Here is a 17233-nt window from a genome sequence, read left to right as displayed (position 1 = left end):
TATATTTGTTAAAATTGTCCTTCATTTTAATTGTCGTATTGTTTTAAAGTGGGTTTTTTTGCACTACAAATAAGATATGTGCAGTGTGCATAGGAATTCATGTTTTTTTCAAATTAGAATCTGGCCCTCCAACAGTTTCATAGAATCATAGAATCAAAGAGTTGGAAGAGACCTCATGGGCCATCCAGTCCAACCCCCTGCCAAGAAGCAGGAATATTGCATTCAAATCACCCCTGACAGATGGCCATCCAGCCTCTGTTTAAAAGCTTCCAAAGAAGGAGCCTCCACCACACTCCGGGGCAGAGAGTTCCACTGCTGAACGGCTCTCACAGTCAGGAAGTTCCTCATGTTCAGATGGAATCTCCTCTCTTGTAGTTTGAAGCCATTGTTCCACGTCCTAGTCTCCAGGGAAGGAGAAAACAAGCTTGCTCCCTCCTCCCTGTGGCTTCCTCTCACATATTTATACATGGCTATCATATCCCTTCTCAGCCTTCTCTTCTTCAGGCTAAACATGCCCAGCTCCTTAAGCCGCTCCTCATAGGACTTGTTCTCCAGACCTTTGACCATTTTAGTCGCTCTCCTCTGGACACATTCCAGCTTGTCAATATCTCTCTTGAATTGTGGTGCCCAGAATTGGACACAATATTCCAGGTGTGGTCTAACCAAAGCAGAATAGAGGGGTAGCATTACTTCCCTAGATCTGTTTAAAAAGTTTGAGGACCCCTGGCTTAAACCATAAAAAATCCTAAACATCACCACCACAAATGGTGAAATCGAATGGGGAATATCCTCTGATGTCCTATAGCAGGAGGTTCTGCAAGTTGGATGCTAATACTGAGAAGACCTTTTCAATCTCCATTTGCTCTTTGGATGATGGCAGAACATAAGGTCTCCTCCAGAGCTGGGATCACAAGGAACATACGATTATCTTTTAGCCATCCAAGCTTCAAATGATTTATGTTTCAGAAAGAATGCCAGTTTGAACTGGGATCAGAAATGTAAATGGAATTCTATCGACAGATGTTTGCTTGCTTCATCCAGGCATTATAATAGTGGAGGTAGGACATGTTTGTGCATGCATTGATATAGTTCCATGTATACCAAGATCTGAAGATATTCCTTTGTAAAAGAGGTTTTTATTGGCACAGTTGGCTAGATATAGCTGTTTTTGTTTCTTGAAAGACAGGATTCAAGGAAAACTTCAGGGAGATTCATCTTGTGTTGCAGAATCGAGGCTCTAATGCAGATATTGAAGCTTTGTTACCACTGTCCCTTAACCGGAGTTTGGTTGAAATATGCAGCTAGACGTGTTTTGCATGTTTTGCGTGGATAGTAACCACCCACAATTTCAAGGTTAGCCTTGAAAAGAACACCAAATGTGATCTTACGGCCATACGTTCATTAGACCTAATACAAAATGCTTCATACCAGTCTTGAAAGTTTTCAGGTCAAGATGCAGGAAGGTGTTGCGGATACAGTATCTCTACATACAGTTATCCTTTCCAGGTCACTGGGGTAAAGGACTCCTTGAAAGTTGGAAAAACTGCTAATACATAAACTGTTTTTTAAATATCTCTTTAGGAATTCCTAAGCCTTCCAGTGCATCTATATGGTCAACTTCTAGTGGACATTAACCATAATATGCTGGAGAACCTGCAAATGCCTAGGAATATATTCTGTCAAGGGGTCTCTAGGTTCTCCAGCACAAGTTGTCTATAGAATGACACTGGAAGACCTAAATGTTTCTAGAGAAAACGTATTAAGCCAAACTGTGAATATAATAATATCTACATGTGTAGGGCCAACTGTAATTGCTTTAGGATGTTGAAGAGGAAGTGTTTGTATACATCAGGGATGAGCAGAGGATGGTGTGTAGGCCCCTCTCCAAGAGAGATTGTGAGAGAGACAATTTTCCCTTGGATTTCTTATTTATTTATTTAGAGTATTTGTATCCCGTCCTTTTCAACCCCTGAAGGGGAACTCGGGACGGCTTGCAATTGGCAGTCATTAGATAAAGAAACAGAACACAACAATTAACACGAACAAATCAACAACTATAAAAATACATTAAAAAGGCAAAAAAAAACCCATTAAAATATTGGCCCTTAAAATAATAACACAACCAAGTCTGAGTCTGTAAATCATAGTCCAGAGTTCCAGTCCAAGGTCTCTTAATTAACAATTCTCACAAGTCATTACAGTTGTGTCTCAGCCAGCTGCCCAAGCGCTTGGTCCAAAAGCCAAGATTTGAGTTTCTTCCTGAGGGAGGGGAGAGAAGAAATCACCCTGGTTTCACTGGGGAGTGCATTCCACCAATGGGGGCCACAACCAAGAAGGCCCTGTCTCTCGTCCCCACCAATCGAGCTTGCGAGGGTGGCAGGATCGAGAGCAAGGCCCCTCCTGACAATTGTAAACTCCGAGGTGGGTAATACAGGGAAATATGTTTGGACAAATATTTATCTCCAGTAACAACAATAATGCCTACTATGCAATTCCATACATGTCTGCTCAGAAGTACACGTGTTTCATTTAAGCTAATATTACTTTCTAAGTCTGGGGTCTGATTTGGGAAGATGTTGGCAGCCCATACGCTCGTCCTAAAGCATTGGTGGCTGTTGGGTATAGATTTTAATTCAAGAGAGAGTCTCTTGTCTGAGATAGAAAAAGCAGAATGTTGATGCTGCTGCTGCTGATTAACCTGTTTCGAGGGATAAGGGTTTATGCTATGGACATAATAATCTAGAACATAACATATGTACCACACTAATACGGAAAAACCACTCCAAAATATTGTTGAAGGCATTCATGGCTGGAATCACTGGGTTGTTGTGTATTTCTGGGCTGTCTGGTCATGTTCTGGATGCATTCTCTCCTGACGATTCATCTGCATCTATGGCAGGCATTAGGCCTGGGTAACAATGGAAAAATTTGTTTCTAAACTCGATTCGTTTTTAGGGGGTTTTTGAGTTTCGTTTTTTAAAAGAATTCCGAAATTTTCCTTTAAAAAAGTTCAAAATATACGAAATTTCGTAAAATTACGAATCGATTACTATGCTAAAAAACCCTCCTAATGGGACAGGGGGAACTTCTGAAGCTTCCCTCTCTCTCTGTTGTTGACTATTGGTGTGATAATTTATTTTTTAACCCTAAAACTTGCACCAGACATACGGAAATAATTACGAAACAATAACGAAACGACTTCGAAACAATTACAAAACAATTACGAAATAAATTGAAAAAATTCGTTTCGATTTTTAATTACTCCTGCATGGCTAATATCGGATCGTAAGCTAATTTAAATACGAATTAATAACGAATTACGAAATTAACGAACGAAACCGCCCAGCCCTAGCAGGCATCCTCAGAGGTTGTGAGCCCGGAAAACACACAACAACCCAGTGCTCCAAAATAGTTGCCGAGCCATTTTTCTCAACTTAATATTTTATAAACAGAGTTTGTTGAACAATAAATATTTTCCCACTTCATGAAGTACCATTGTGTTCCTATTTTAGATTGAGAGGAAGGTGTTAAAAGTATTGTTTTAACTCTAGTTTATGGAGACAACTTCAGCATGTCTTTTTCCTCAGGATGTAGTAACTATCGCCTCCTTTCCAGTACATGGCCAGAGGCTGGTTGAACAAGGGTAAGGTATGCTGTTGTTTTTCCATAGTGACTGGCTCTTAAAAGGAAATGGCTTTCCTGTTTCTTCGCAAAAGCAAAGCTTCTCAGAGCAGTTGAGACCACAGCGGGAAGGTAACCGGGAAGATGGAATGTGAGAAACTTGGTCTCATTGGAAACTCACAGCTCATAATGAAGAATGGAGTGATGCTCCCTAGATCAAAAAGGGGTTCTGTAGCTTAAATGCGGAGCATATGCTTATTGTGTCCAATGTTCAATGTATTGTCAAAGGCTTTCATGGCCGAAATCACTGGGGTGTTGTGTGGTTTGCGTGCTAAGGATGCCAGCCACAGATGCAGAGTGAAACGTCAGGGAAAATGCTGCTGGAACATAGCCATACAGCCTGGAAACCACACAACACCCCAGGCTCAATGTTCCTTTGCCAGAAATATATTCCATAGGGCTTTGCAACTGATGAAAAAAAAAGTTTTAAATGTCATGACAAAATTAGGAGGTGCTGGCATTTCGTTTCTAAGGTGTTTCTAAAATACCATTAGTGAAAATTTCATTACTATAAAGAGAGTAATGAAATGTTGTTACTTTTTTGTGCAGGTGGGGATACTTCCAGGGCTCCTTATTCCCTCATTTCTACAGCTATCGGGTTGAAACTTGCTACAATGGTAGAATTCATTTATCACTGTGAGCCCATTAAGTTTCAGAACGTTTCCCTTATCCACAAAGTTTTGGAGAATTTTCAAAGTTTTTATAAACAAAAAAACTACAAAAGCGATCTTCTTGAATTTTCTATACAATGACACAAGATAATAGGATCATTTCCCACAACTTTCAGAAATATTCATACATCTACTGATTTTAGGGATTTTTAAAAAAAGTTTTGACAAAAACCTTTTAAAAAGTCAGCAGCAGCTATCTCGTTGAATGTTTCTCATATAAACCAACAAAACTTCCACTAAGGAATTTCGTCTGAGCGCAGCCCAGAGATTACTTACTAGAAGTCTCAGCCAGTCCTCCTCTTTGCAGATTCAACCATTCAACTATTCATTTTAGTTAAGGGCAGGTCCTTTTGCATTCTCTGGCATAGGGCTCCTTGCCTTCCCAAACTACATTTCTCCCAGAATTCTGTGCTTTCTTGGTTTCTTTCCCAGTGAACTCTGCTTTCTTCCTGCTGCTTCCCTTTCCTCATGGTGAGAGGCCATTAATTCAAAGAGGAAAGGCAGATTTTTTTGGCTTTGCTTTGCTTCCTTGAACTGAACATTAAACTGATTTTGGGAGGCTTCCAAGATTTACAAAAAGCAAACGAAAAAGTATTGGATAAGTTTCTATCCTTAAGTTTTTGGCATGTGTCAAATATCATGTCGTAAGTACAAATTTAAAAACTTCGATCTAACTTTTGATGACAAATGATAATTTTGCACACCCCTAATATTCAGACATGACTGTAAAAAGACCTTCTCAAAACCCAGGTAAGCTGCTCCAGGTCGAGCAGCCTGTATGGACTTGTGATGGGATTCAATACAGGGCAACTTCCTCAATAGGAGACTTACGGGCGCTATCTGCTTTGCTTCAGCATGAGCTCCAGAGTTGGGCATGCTCCCTTTTCCTGTTATAAGGTGGCAGAAGAAAACAGGGGTACCCTAAGTTACCTTTTCTAATTGAGTTGTGTTGTGTTGTATTTTTTATTTATTTATTTATTTACATTATTTATATCCTGCTCATATCAGCCCGCAGGCAACTCAGGGTGGTCTACATGTCGGCACAATTCGATGCCATTAATACATACATTCAAAAAGCAAAAACAATTAAGTGCATTTAAACAATAACAGTTTAAAAAGAGCTATATCCTCTCGTTCCAATCCTCATCCATTTCATCGTCTTGGCCATTCTTGGGTCATTCTCCATCTCAAGCTTGACTATTTATTCCGGGGTTCCGAATGCTTGCTCGAAGAGCCAGGTTTTTACTCTCTTCCGAAAAGTCAGGAGGGGGCTGATCTAATATCCCTAGACAGGGAGTTCCACAGCCGAGGGGCCACCACAGAGAAGGTCTTGTCTCTCTTTTTTAAAAAAAACAATACTGTCACCAAACTGGATTTGGAAGCAGTGTAGAATGGCCCCTTCCTTCACTCCACCAGAGCAGGGTTGGGAAAGCTAGAGCTGAAATGCCACATGTGGACCCTATTCTCATGGTGTTTGAAATCACTTAACTCCCAACATATTTTTTATAGGAATAAGGTCAAGCTGGGGTAGCGATTCTCACAGAGAAATAGCAGGCAACCCCTCCTCGTAGTGAGCGCTTTGTCAAACGAAGTCCCATAGGAACGAGAAACAGCAGGCAATATACACCCCGGTTCCCGGAGCAGGCCTTTTGGTTCCTATGTTGGCTGGACTTGAGATATATGTACAATTGGATCTGTATCTTTATCAGACTGGAAAGGTGTGCTGGGAAGACTTTGCTAACATTGAGAAGATGCCAGACCTTTCTACAGGCCTTCTACTTACATTGGTGGCTTCCATGTCAGTGCAGTACTCTGGGTTTTAGTCTGAACTTTTAAAAAAAAAGTTACTCATGGTATGACCCTCTTTTGAGGATAGTCTTCACCCATTTGGTTATCCCAGAGGGAGCATCGACAGTTGCATAACAGGGAGCTTATGTGCCGATGTCAATGGGACTTCTAATGTAGATTGTCTCCTGGTTATAAGATGGTAACTGCTGAATGAATAGAAGGTTTGTGTTGTATCCTTCATTTAGAAAGTGCATGCTCTTGCTGCAAATGGGAAAGGAAATACCCTGTTTATCTTCCTTTTGCCTTCTGTTGCTAGGCAGTTGCTAATGCCCTTAAAGAAATCATGGTTTCCAATTTGCTCTGTGAATTGATGCAAATGGAAAGGGAAGTGTCCTTGATCCCAAAGTGACTACATGCTATTTTAAGTGTGCCCTTTCAGTCCCTTCTCAAATGGACCCAAAGGGGAACTTGTCTTGTTGGTGGATAGTGCTCACTAGGGTAACTTGGCCGTAGCCTCAGGAAAGAGCCTGAAAAAGTAACCGCAACAAGTGATAAACTCGGCACTGCTCAGCCAACAGGCCCACTGGCCTTCCCCGAATGCGAATGTGCCCCAGGAGAGACCTTTTCCACCCACAGCAGCATGGCAACCCTCCATTTTAGGTGAATCATTTTACAGTATTTGGGAATTCCCATCATGTTCTGCCTTGGAGGAAACCAAACTAGTTCACCCCTGGGCTATTTTTACCTTCACAAGATGTGTAGGATAAAAGACTCAATTTCCTTCCTAGTAACAGTAAAACTTGCCTTTGGGACTGTGTTTGTTGTTGACACTGGGACGCATGAGTAACACTACTTATTTTGAACGAGAATCTGTTTGTGCATTTCTCAGAGATTTTCCAAATCTGTGTTCCTTATGAAACATTGCAATTAACCCTGTTTTCTTTCTCTCCATGCCTCTCCTTCACTACTTTAGGATTTGGTGAAAAGGTTTAAAACCCGGGATATTGCGGTGCTGTTGTAAGCTTGAGTTGACTATGGATCTGGAGAAGCCTTCCGTTTGGGGGTCATTCAAGCAAAGGACAAAGCCATTATTACAAAATCTGAGCATCAGAAGGACTAAGAAGACCACAACTAAGGTGATGGAGAGAAGGCAGAGGCACCCCTTAGACCGCCGACTTAGTTCTTCGGTGCCCGACATGCTGAATGTAGAAACTGTTATTGAAGAAGAAACAAGTTATTCCCGTTCCAAAGCCTTGTCCACTTACTTCCCAAGTGACTTTTCTGCGACGGACGTGTTCCTTCACAACACAAATGGCTCTTCCTTGAAAGAAACTGGAGAGGAATGGGAACGGGGCCAAAAGGAGACGGCACATTTGGAAAGAGGGGAGAACGACACGGGGAAACCGGTCATCTGCATCCAAAGTTCAGAAGCCAAGAGGAATTCCAGTGATGATTTCTTTGATCTGTTACAAAGAAGTAGTTTCAACAGTGACCTTGCAGAAGATGCTCTTGAGGTAATGCCTATCGCGTTGAACAAATCTTCACCAGATAAACAAACCCTAAGATTAGATTGTGTGGGTACAGCAACGATGGCAATATAGTTTATCATGTGAAACTTATTTTATCATCCATCATTTTTCAGTTTGCTTCATGGGCCTCTGACTGATCAGTCCTTAGATTAACACACTCCAGTGCATGGCTGTATTTGGAGGAACTCCAACAATTAAAAAATGGCAAACTGTAGAATGAATGCAGTTTGAGACCACTCTAACTGTTATGGCTAAATGTTATGGAGTCATGGAAGTTGTAGTTTGACTGGAGATAAATTTTCCATTTTTTATTTTGTCAGAATATTTACTTATAGCATAGAGTTTTATTACTTTGTTGTTGTTGTTGTTCATTCATTCAGTCGTCTCCGACTCTTCGTGACCTCATGGACCAGCCCATGCCAGAGCTCCCTGTCAGCCGTCACCACCCCCAGCTCCTTCAAGGTCAGTCCAGTCACTTCAAGGATGCCATCCATCCATCTTGCCCTTGGTCGGCCCCTCTTCCTTTTGCCTTCCTCTTTCCCCAGCATAATTGTCTTCTCTAGGCTTTGCTGTCTCCTCATGATGTGGCCAAAGTACTTCAACTTGGCCTCTAGTATCCTTCCCTCCAGTGAGCAGCCGGGCTTTATTTCCTGGAGGATGGACTGGTTGGATCTTCTCGCAGTCCAAGGCACTCTCAGAACTTTCCTCCAACACCACAGTTCAAAAGCATCGATCTTCCTTTGCTCAGCCTTCCCGAAGGTCCAGCTCTCACATCCGTATGTTACTACAAGGAATACCATGGCTTTGACTAGGCGGATCTTTGTTGCCAGTGTGATGTCTCTACTCTTTACTATTTTATCGAGACTGGACATTGCTCTCCTCCCAAGAAGGAAGTGTCTTCTGATTTCCTGGCCACAGTCTGCATCTGCAGTAATCTTTGCGCCTAGAAATACAAAGTCTGTCACGGCCTCCACATTTTCTCCCTCTATTTCCCAGTTGTCAATTATTCTTGTTACCATAATCTTGGTTTTTTTTATGCTTAGCTGCAACCCAGCTTTTGCGCTTTCTTCTTTCACCTTGATTAGAAGGCTCCTCAGCTCCTCCTCGCTTATTACTAGTATTATTACTACTTTTCCTTAGTTGCTCTATCCGGGGGGAAAAATGTATTGACACAGCCTTTTGGGCATCTCCAGCTGAAACTTTGGTTGGCTTAAATGTAAGTGTTAAACAAACGACCGAGATTAAGGTTATCATGCTTTGCCTGTGCTTCATAGGAACACGTTTCACTGAACAAAGTGAGACTTATCTCTTAGCAAATACAATCACTAATTCACAGTAAACAAGTATGATGTAAGACTGAAAAAAATATAATCAAGTGAGGCAGGCAACTCGGTGCCCTCTAGAATGTTTAGCACTTGGAGTTCTCTCCTTTGCATGAAAACATGGCCAATGTTCAGGGACGATGGGAAATGGAGTCATTCAACTTATCACAGAATCATAGAGGTTGGATGGTCATCTGTCAGGGGTGCTTTGAATGCAATATTCCTGCTTCTTGGCAGGGGGTTGGACTGGATGGCCCTTGAGGTCTCATCTAACTCTTTGATTCTATGATTCTATGAAGAGACCTCATGGGCCATCCAGTCCAACCCCCTGCCAAGAAGCAGGAATATTGCATTCAAAGCACCCCTGACAGATGGCCATCCAGCCTCTGTTTAAAAGCTTTCAAAGAAGGAGCCTCCACCACACTCTGGGGCAGAGAGTTCCACTGCTGAACGGCTCTCACAGTCAGGAAGTTCTTCCTAATGTTCAGATGGAACCTCCTTTCTTGTAGTTTGAAGCCATTGTTCCACATCCTATTATCCAGTGCAGCAGAAAACAAGCTTGCTCCCTCCTCCCTGTGGCTTCCTCTCACATATTTATACATGGCTATCATATCTCCTCTCAGCCTTCTCTTCTTCAGGCTAAACATGCCCAGCTCTTTAAGCCGCTCTTCATAGGGCTTGTTCTCCAGACCCTTGATCATTTTAGTCGCCCTCCTCTATAGGTCAAGTATGGGCATAATGGACACATTCCATTATGGAAGGGTTTGTAGGAATTTTTGGCATCTGTATCAAGCAGAGCTCAGCATAGCCAGTGCAAATGTGCTTGTGGTTTGAATAAAAATGATTTGTAATATTCGGTCATCTGTTTCATGTAATCTCCGAAAACAGAACAAGGAGGAGGGAGCTGAAAAGCTCCACAAAATGGATTAAGAGAGCCAGATTGTATTGGCTACTGGAGAAGATAGAGTTAAGTGCAGTATACCTGAGGCAGAGGCTGTCCTGGAGAAGATGGGATTATTGCAGTGCCTTTTTCTCCCTCCCCGGCAGCAGCAGCATCCATCCATTTCTTTTTGGAAAGTTTCCTAGGCTCCTCCTCCAGAGTTGCCCCTGCTGGGAACTTGCTTTCCCATCAGCACTTGCATAGGGTGGGCATTGAAAAGGCTTTGAGTTCCTCTCGGAGCATGATGGGAGTTGAAGTTTTTTTCCCTCTCTCTGTTTCTCAGCCAATAAAAAGCCTAGTTGTGTCCATGCTCTGATTGGCTGAGAATGGACACAACTGGCAACTACAATTCCCTCTCTTGCGGTTTGTCTTATTTTAAAAGATGTTATGATGAAAACTTAAAATAATTCTAAAAAAATCAGTAGATTGGCAAAATGTTTTGAAACTTGGCAGGCTTATGGTTGTAGATAAGGTCTAAAACTGAGGTAAGTTTCATGCAGAAAGCTACCTCAGGCTAGGTTTGAGCCTACCCTCAAACCTTCTCTGAGGATTGAGCCTTAAAGGTTCCCGTTGTAGCCAATGGGCCAAATCTTTGCCGAATGACTTTGCCCCTCTCAATTTGAATAACTTCCCAGTAAATAGAATGAGGGGTTAGCTGACAATGGATCTGGAAACGGTCAAAGTCTTTATGGTCACCTCTAGGTGCTCCATTGAGGTCTGTGTGGGCTATCAAAATGGAAAGTGTGCAGTTCTCATATTTTTCGCACTTATATTGTGAAACAGTAGAAGGAGAACTTGCAACTTGTTTAAAAGCTAAAGGGTTCCTCTTGGAGGACATCTTAATTTGGAGGCCAGAACAAGGTTGGTTTGAACATTTTGGAAGTATTGAGGGCTTAGCGTTATTGACTTAGATCAGCGTTTCTCAACCTGGGGGTTGGGACCCCTGCAGGGGTCATAAGGGGATGACAGGGGGGTCACCAAAGACCATAAGAAAACACAGTATTTTCTGTTGGTCATGGGGTTATCGTTGGTAGGGTTCAGAATGCTCTTTGACTGTAAGTGAACTATAAATCCTAGCAACTACAATTCCCAAATGTCGAGGTCTATTTTCCCCAAACTCCACCAGTGTTCACATTTGGGCATATTGAGTGTTTGTGCCAAGTTTGGTCCAGATTCATCGTTGTTTGAGTCCACAGTGCTCTCTGGATGTAGATGAACTACAACTCCAAAACTCAAGGTCAATGCCCACCAAACCCTTCCAGTATTTTCTGTTGGTTATGGGAGTTCTGTGTGCCAGGTTTGGTTCAATTCTATCATTGCTGGGGTTCAGAATGCTCTTTGATGGTAGGTGAACTATAAATCCCAGCAACTACAATTCCCAAATGTCGAGGTCTATTTTCCCCAAACTCAACCAGTGTTCACATTTGGGCATATTAAGTGTTTGTGCCAAGTTTGGTCCAGATTCATCATTGTTTGAGTCCACAATGCTCTCTGGATGTAGATGAACTACAACTCCAAAACTCAAGGCCCGTGCCCACCAAACCCTTCCAGTATTTTCTGTTGGTCATGGGAGTTCTGTGTGCCAAATTTGGTTCAATTCTATCATTGGTGGGTTTCAGAATGCTCTTTGATGGTAGGTGAACTATAAATCCCAGGAACTACAATTCCCAAATGTCAAGGTCTGTTTTCCCCAAACTCCACCAGTGTTCACATTTGGGCATATTGGGCATTCATGTCAAGTTTGTTCCTGATCCATCATTGTTTGAGTCCACAGTGCTCTCTGGAAGTAGGTGAACTACAACTCCAAACTCAAGGTCAATGCCCACCAAACCCTTCCAGTATTTACTGTTGGTCATGGTCATATTTTCCCCAAACTCCACCAGTATTCCAATTTGGGTATATTGGGTATCTGTGCCAAATGTGGTCCAGTGAATGAAAATAAATCTTGCTTATCAGATATTTACATTACGATTCATAACAGGAGCAAAATGACAGTTCTGAAGTAGCAATGAAAATAATTTTATGGTTGGGGGTCACCATAACATGAGGAACTCTATTAAGGGGTCGTGGCATTAGGAAGGTTGGGAACCACTGACTTAGATGAACCATTAACACTGAGTTAAGATAGAACAATGATCTAAAAAACAGCAGTTTCCTGTATTCCAGTCTTATGGGGATATGAGCATGGGACACCAGCAAGGTTAACCTATGTGATTGTATGCCAGCTTTCCATCCATGATGATTGGCATCCCATCTGACGGATTCTCTCAAGAGAGTCAAGATAAGCCATTGTTTCTTTCCTCAGCCTTCCTCTGACTTTGTACTTGGACACTGAAATACTGAGCAATAACAGTACAATATGATAGTAATATAATACAACCTCCCTTTGATAAACCTCTGTTTGTTTTTGGCAGCATTCTTTCAGTGGCTCCAACCTTGACTCATCGTGTTCCTCGCAGGGCTTTGATGGCCAGTGTGTAAGTGGTTTAATTTTTTTATATAGGTAGTGAATTTCAGAGTATAGGTCAAGTATGGGCATGAACTGAAAATATTGGGTGCAGCTTCCTGCAAACTTTTTGTTTGTGCGGACAATTGCTTTGTCGGATTTGCTATTGGAGCTTGTATCCACATGGTGGGATTAGAGCTAAAATAATAGATTTCAGAGGAAAGGCTGGGGTTTTTCTGTAGTTGGGTTTTCATGTTTGTTTCAGTCAAGTTTGGCTCTAGCTAAACCTTATTCCTCAGTAAGAAAGCATGTTTCAACACATTGAGATACCTTATGGTCAGGAACTAGTCACTGTGAAATGTTTCACATTTTGTGGCTTACACAAGAGCATTTCACCATTTTTATGCAGAAAGCTGATGTTTGCACACACATTAAATTTTCACAAATGAATTCCAAAATGTTTTTAAAAATCATAACTATACAAAAAAGCTTCCTAAGCTCACCAAACTGAGGCGTGCGGGAGAGGGGGGGGGGGTAGACAGTTTTCTGAATTATTTTGATTTTGAATGAGAATGAAATGAGAATAGATTTATATCCTTAAAGGTTTCCCCTTGACATTAAGTCTAGTTGTATCAATTCTGGAAGGTAGTGCTCATTTCCATTTCTAAACCAAAGAGCTGGTGTTGTCTGTAGACACCCCCCAAGATCATGTGGCCAGCATGATCGGATGGAATGCCGTTACCTTCTCGCCAAAGCAGTATCTATTGATCAACTCACATTTACATGTTTTCAAACTGCTAGGTTGGCAAAAGCTGGGGCTAACAATAAGAGCTCATCCTGTCCGCAGATGTGAACTGCCAACCTTCCAATCAGCAAGTTCTGTAGCGTATCAGATCAAATCAAATCATTTATTTTGGTCATAGACCAGCACAGGAAATAGAAACCACATTTTCATACAAACTTGGTACGTTTAGTACATTAAAAATATAAATATAACTACTGAAGCACAATGTGGGTGAGGGAGCGGAAGGGGAAACAGGGCAAAAACATACAATGCACAGATCCATCACCAAATTGTAGCGTATTGGTTTAACCCATTGTGCCACCACAACCCTGTTATATCACTAGTGCTATAGAAAATAACCAATCGTAGATAACCAAACCAAATGTATTCCTCTCTTCCAGCCATCATATTATGGGAAGAAGGTCCATTAAATACTTTGACCAAAACCAACTGATGTCAGGGGACATAGTTTCATTGTTATTGATTATTATTTATTTGCATTATTCTGTATCTCTCTAAGAAGAGATCCAAACCAGTTACTGTCAACAAGGGGAACAAATGTTCATCAAAACCAACCAATTCTGGGAAACATTTTTTAAAAATTAACAATGTTGTCTGGATTAATAATGTTATCAATGGTTGTGTAAACGTTCAAAAGCAATATGGCTGTTTCTCTGCATACTTGATAATTGTTAGTAAAGGTAAAGGTTTTCCCCTTGTCCAACTCTGGGGTGTTGTGCCCATCTCCATTTCTAAGCCGAAGAGCCGGCGTTGTCTGTAGACACCTCCAAGGTCATGTGGCTGGCATGACTGCACAGAGCACAGTTAATTGTTAGAGAATATTAATACTATTAGGTTCTTGTAGGTTTTTTCGGGCTATAGGGCCATGTTCCAGAGACATTTCTCCTCTGCCTCTGGAGGAGAAATGCCTCTGGAACATGGCCCTATAGCCCGAAAAAAACCCTACAAGAACCTAGTGATTCCAGCCATGAAAGCCTTTGACAATACATTAATACTATTATTATTTCTAAGAGTTGGTAGGCTGTTAGAAATTGTGGAAGTTGAAGTCCAAAACACCTTGAGGGCCAAAGTTTGCTCATGCCTGCGCTAGAGCCTTTTAGCCTCAGAAGAAGGGGACAGCAAGCTTGCTTGGCATTAATCTTACCATGCAAACTCCACCAAAAGATGGAGGTGATAACAAAAAGACTTTGGATAATCAACTTAGTGTAGAAAGTCAGGTACTGGGCTGAGATTATGGGAGACCAAGGTTCAAATCTGCTTTGAGCCATGGAAAACCGCTCAGTGAACTTGAGCAAGTCTCACCATTCTAGTCGCAAGCATGTAGGCACTAGGCATGGTTAGGTCCAGTCGGAACTTTCATTGTTCGGAATAAAGTCAGAAAGTTTTCCTTTTTGAAGCGATTTTGAAGTTTTAAAGAAAACCCAGAAGTCTTTGGCATTTCAAAGCTTTTTTGCCATTTTTTTAACGACTCATGAAGTGAGTCGGAAATGATTCAATGATTCAGCTTCCCCCTTATAACTCACTTCTGTGACTTTAAAACTGGCTACCTTTAATGGCTTGAGGAAGAAGCGGAGCAAATCCATGCTTCTCCCTTATATTATTATTGTTGTTGTTGTTGTTATTATTATTATTATTATTATTATTATTATTATTATTATTTCGAGTGCTTCTACCCCGCCCTTCTCAACCCCCTAGGGGGGACTCAGGGCGGCTTACAAAAGGCACAATTCGATGCCTAACAGTTCACAAAATACAATATACAAAATACAATATAACAACAACAACTATAACTAGTTAAAACAATCCAATTAATACAATAGCAGCAATAAAATCATCTTGTGGTCAATGTTCCCCAATTCATAAATCCATAGTCCATCCAGCATTATCATAGTCCTTTCCTATTCTGGCCGTCATTGTCCTTTATCCATCTGCCAACTTACCCAAAGGCCTGGTCCCATATCCAGGTTTTTAACTTCCTTCTGAAAGAGAGGAGGGATGTTGATGACCTAATTTCCCCGGGGAGTGAATTCCACAGGCAAGGGGCCACCACCGAGAAGGCGCTGTCCCTCGTCCCCACCAGTCTCACTTGTGATAAAGGTGGGGTCGAGAGCAGGGCCTCCCCAGAGGATCTTAAACTCCAAGGTGGGATGTAGAAGGAGATACGTTCGGACAGGTATGCTGGGCCGGAGCCGTATAGGGTTTGTAGGTCAAAACCAGCACTTTGAATTGTGCTCGGAACTGGATCGGCAGCCAGTGGAGCTGACATATCAGGGGGGTGGTATGCTCCCTGTATGATGCTCCGGTGAGTAATCTAGCCACCGCCCATTGGACTCATTGAAGTTTCTGAACAGTCTTCAATGGCAACCCCACGTAGAGCGTGTTGCAGTAATCTATTCGGGATGACCTGAGGAAGAAGTGGAGCAAACCCATGCCCCCCCCCCCCCCCACAACTTGCCTCTGTGACTCCAAAACCGGCTGTCCCCAACGGCCTGAGGAAGAAGCGGAGCAAATCCATGGTTCAAGTGAGTTATAAGGGAGAAGCATGGATTTGCTCTGCCTCCCCCACAAGCTGCCAAAGCCCCAAAGTCACAGAAGCGAGTTATAATCCGCTCCTGGAGTAAAACAACTACTTTCAAAGTAGAGACCATGCAATGAAACAGGAAATAACACTTTCAAACTATTAAAGATTCGGAAGTCTTGGAAGGTTTGAAAAGTTTAGAACTTTTTCTCCTGTGAAAATAGGGATTGACTTTAGAATCGAACCACCGGCGCCCTCTAGATCCGAAACGAATTTAGAACCAATTTTTTTTGGATCAAACAAGTCTAGTAGGCACACTTGGTGGAGGAAGGACTTTAGGAACATCAAGTTTCTCCATGATGAACCCCAAAATTCTCTTTTATGATAGAAACCATAGTTTGGTTGCTCTTTTGAAAGGATATAAACACATGTAGCTCCGAATTAGGTGACCTTTCATGTGGTGGATTCCTACAATCTATGTCTGATGGTCTGATGCAGCGTTCTTTATGGGAAGTGAAATAGATGAGTGTTAATACTCTTTCTTGAAAATTTTCACAGGCACTTGAGGAAGGAAGCGATTGCGTGAGTAAATTGCCCAGCTCATTTGCATATCTGTTAACGATACATCTAAAAGAAGGCAGGAATCTGGTCATCAGGGATCGCTGTGGTGAGTCAGTCCCTTGCTCTCTCTATATTACATTTTCTTATACCTTCAGGGAGTGTGTCATTACATGACAAGAGGGCCATTTCATAGCTCAGACTCAGTCTTTATGAGCATTGCATTGCATCATGTAGTGAACAGATTAAATCTATATGACTTGGAATAATGCATAAATGGGTATACAAATGTCCCCCGGGTTTTGCACTTTTGTGAATTTTGTTTTGCCATTCTCAGTCCTCCTGGGGTGTAATTTCTTCACTAAGTTTCTTCCTGAAAAAAGCAACAACTAATCTTGAGTTTTTTTTTTATTTTAAATAATATAGAAATGGGGAAAAGGGAAAAAGGTTTTGTTTTCCAAGTAAAGTGGGGGAACAATTTTGTGCCAAAGGCATTGCATAAATTAAAACATTGTAAAGCAATGCTTTTGGGGTGGAAAGATTGGCCGTTTGCAAGAGTCTTCGAGGAGGCTCTTTCCTTGTCCCCTTTGTGAAAAATATATATACTAGGGCTGGGCGGTTTTGTTTCGTTAATTCGTAATTCGTTAAAAATTCGTTATTTTTTTTGTTAACGAAGCGATAACGAACCATTCTGGAGCAACTTAAAAACGAAACGAATTTTTCAATTCGTTTCGTAAATGCTTCGTATTTCATTATGTATTCATTTCGTTATTGGTTTGAGGTCGTTTCGTTATTATTTCCGCATGTCTGGGGCAAGTTTTATAGTTGTTTTTTGTTTAATTAGTGAAAAAAATTATAATATCACACCAACAGTCAACAACAGAGGGAGAAGGAAGCTTCAGAAGTTTTTTTAGCGTATTGCGCGATCGCGGCCGCCATTAACGAATCGATTTGTTATTGTTTCGTTATTGTTTT

At 41.6% G+C, this 17233-nt stretch overlaps 1 protein-coding gene across 3 annotated transcripts in view; it reads left to right on the top strand.

Annotated features, from left to right (window-relative positions):
• Positions 1 to 17233, top strand: part of MCTP2 (multiple C2 and transmembrane domain containing 2) — a 166269-nt gene that overhangs the window by 22514 nt on the left and 126522 nt on the right. The window contains exons 1-4 of one of the 3 annotated variants that reach the window (XM_067471307.1): positions 3585 to 3643; positions 7114 to 7654; positions 12346 to 12408; positions 16259 to 16367. In XM_067471307.1, the coding sequence (XP_067327408.1) occupies positions 7175 to 7654; positions 12346 to 12408; positions 16259 to 16367 (652 nt within the window). In that variant the 5' untranslated portion in view covers positions 3585 to 3643; positions 7114 to 7174. Of the gene's footprint in view, positions 1 to 3584; positions 3649 to 7113; positions 7655 to 12345; positions 12409 to 16258; positions 16368 to 17233 lie in introns of those variants that run through there. The other 2 variants (XM_067471308.1, XM_060755639.2) reach the window with 2 other exon arrangements.

Source organism: Anolis sagrei, chromosome 9 (assembly GCF_037176765.1).
Source record: "Anolis sagrei isolate rAnoSag1 chromosome 9, rAnoSag1.mat, whole genome shotgun sequence".
Lineage (NCBI taxonomy): Eukaryota > Metazoa > Chordata > Lepidosauria > Squamata > Dactyloidae > Anolis > Anolis sagrei.
The sequence above is the reverse complement of the archived record's forward strand: the minus strand, read 5'-3'. Positions and strand labels throughout refer to the sequence as shown.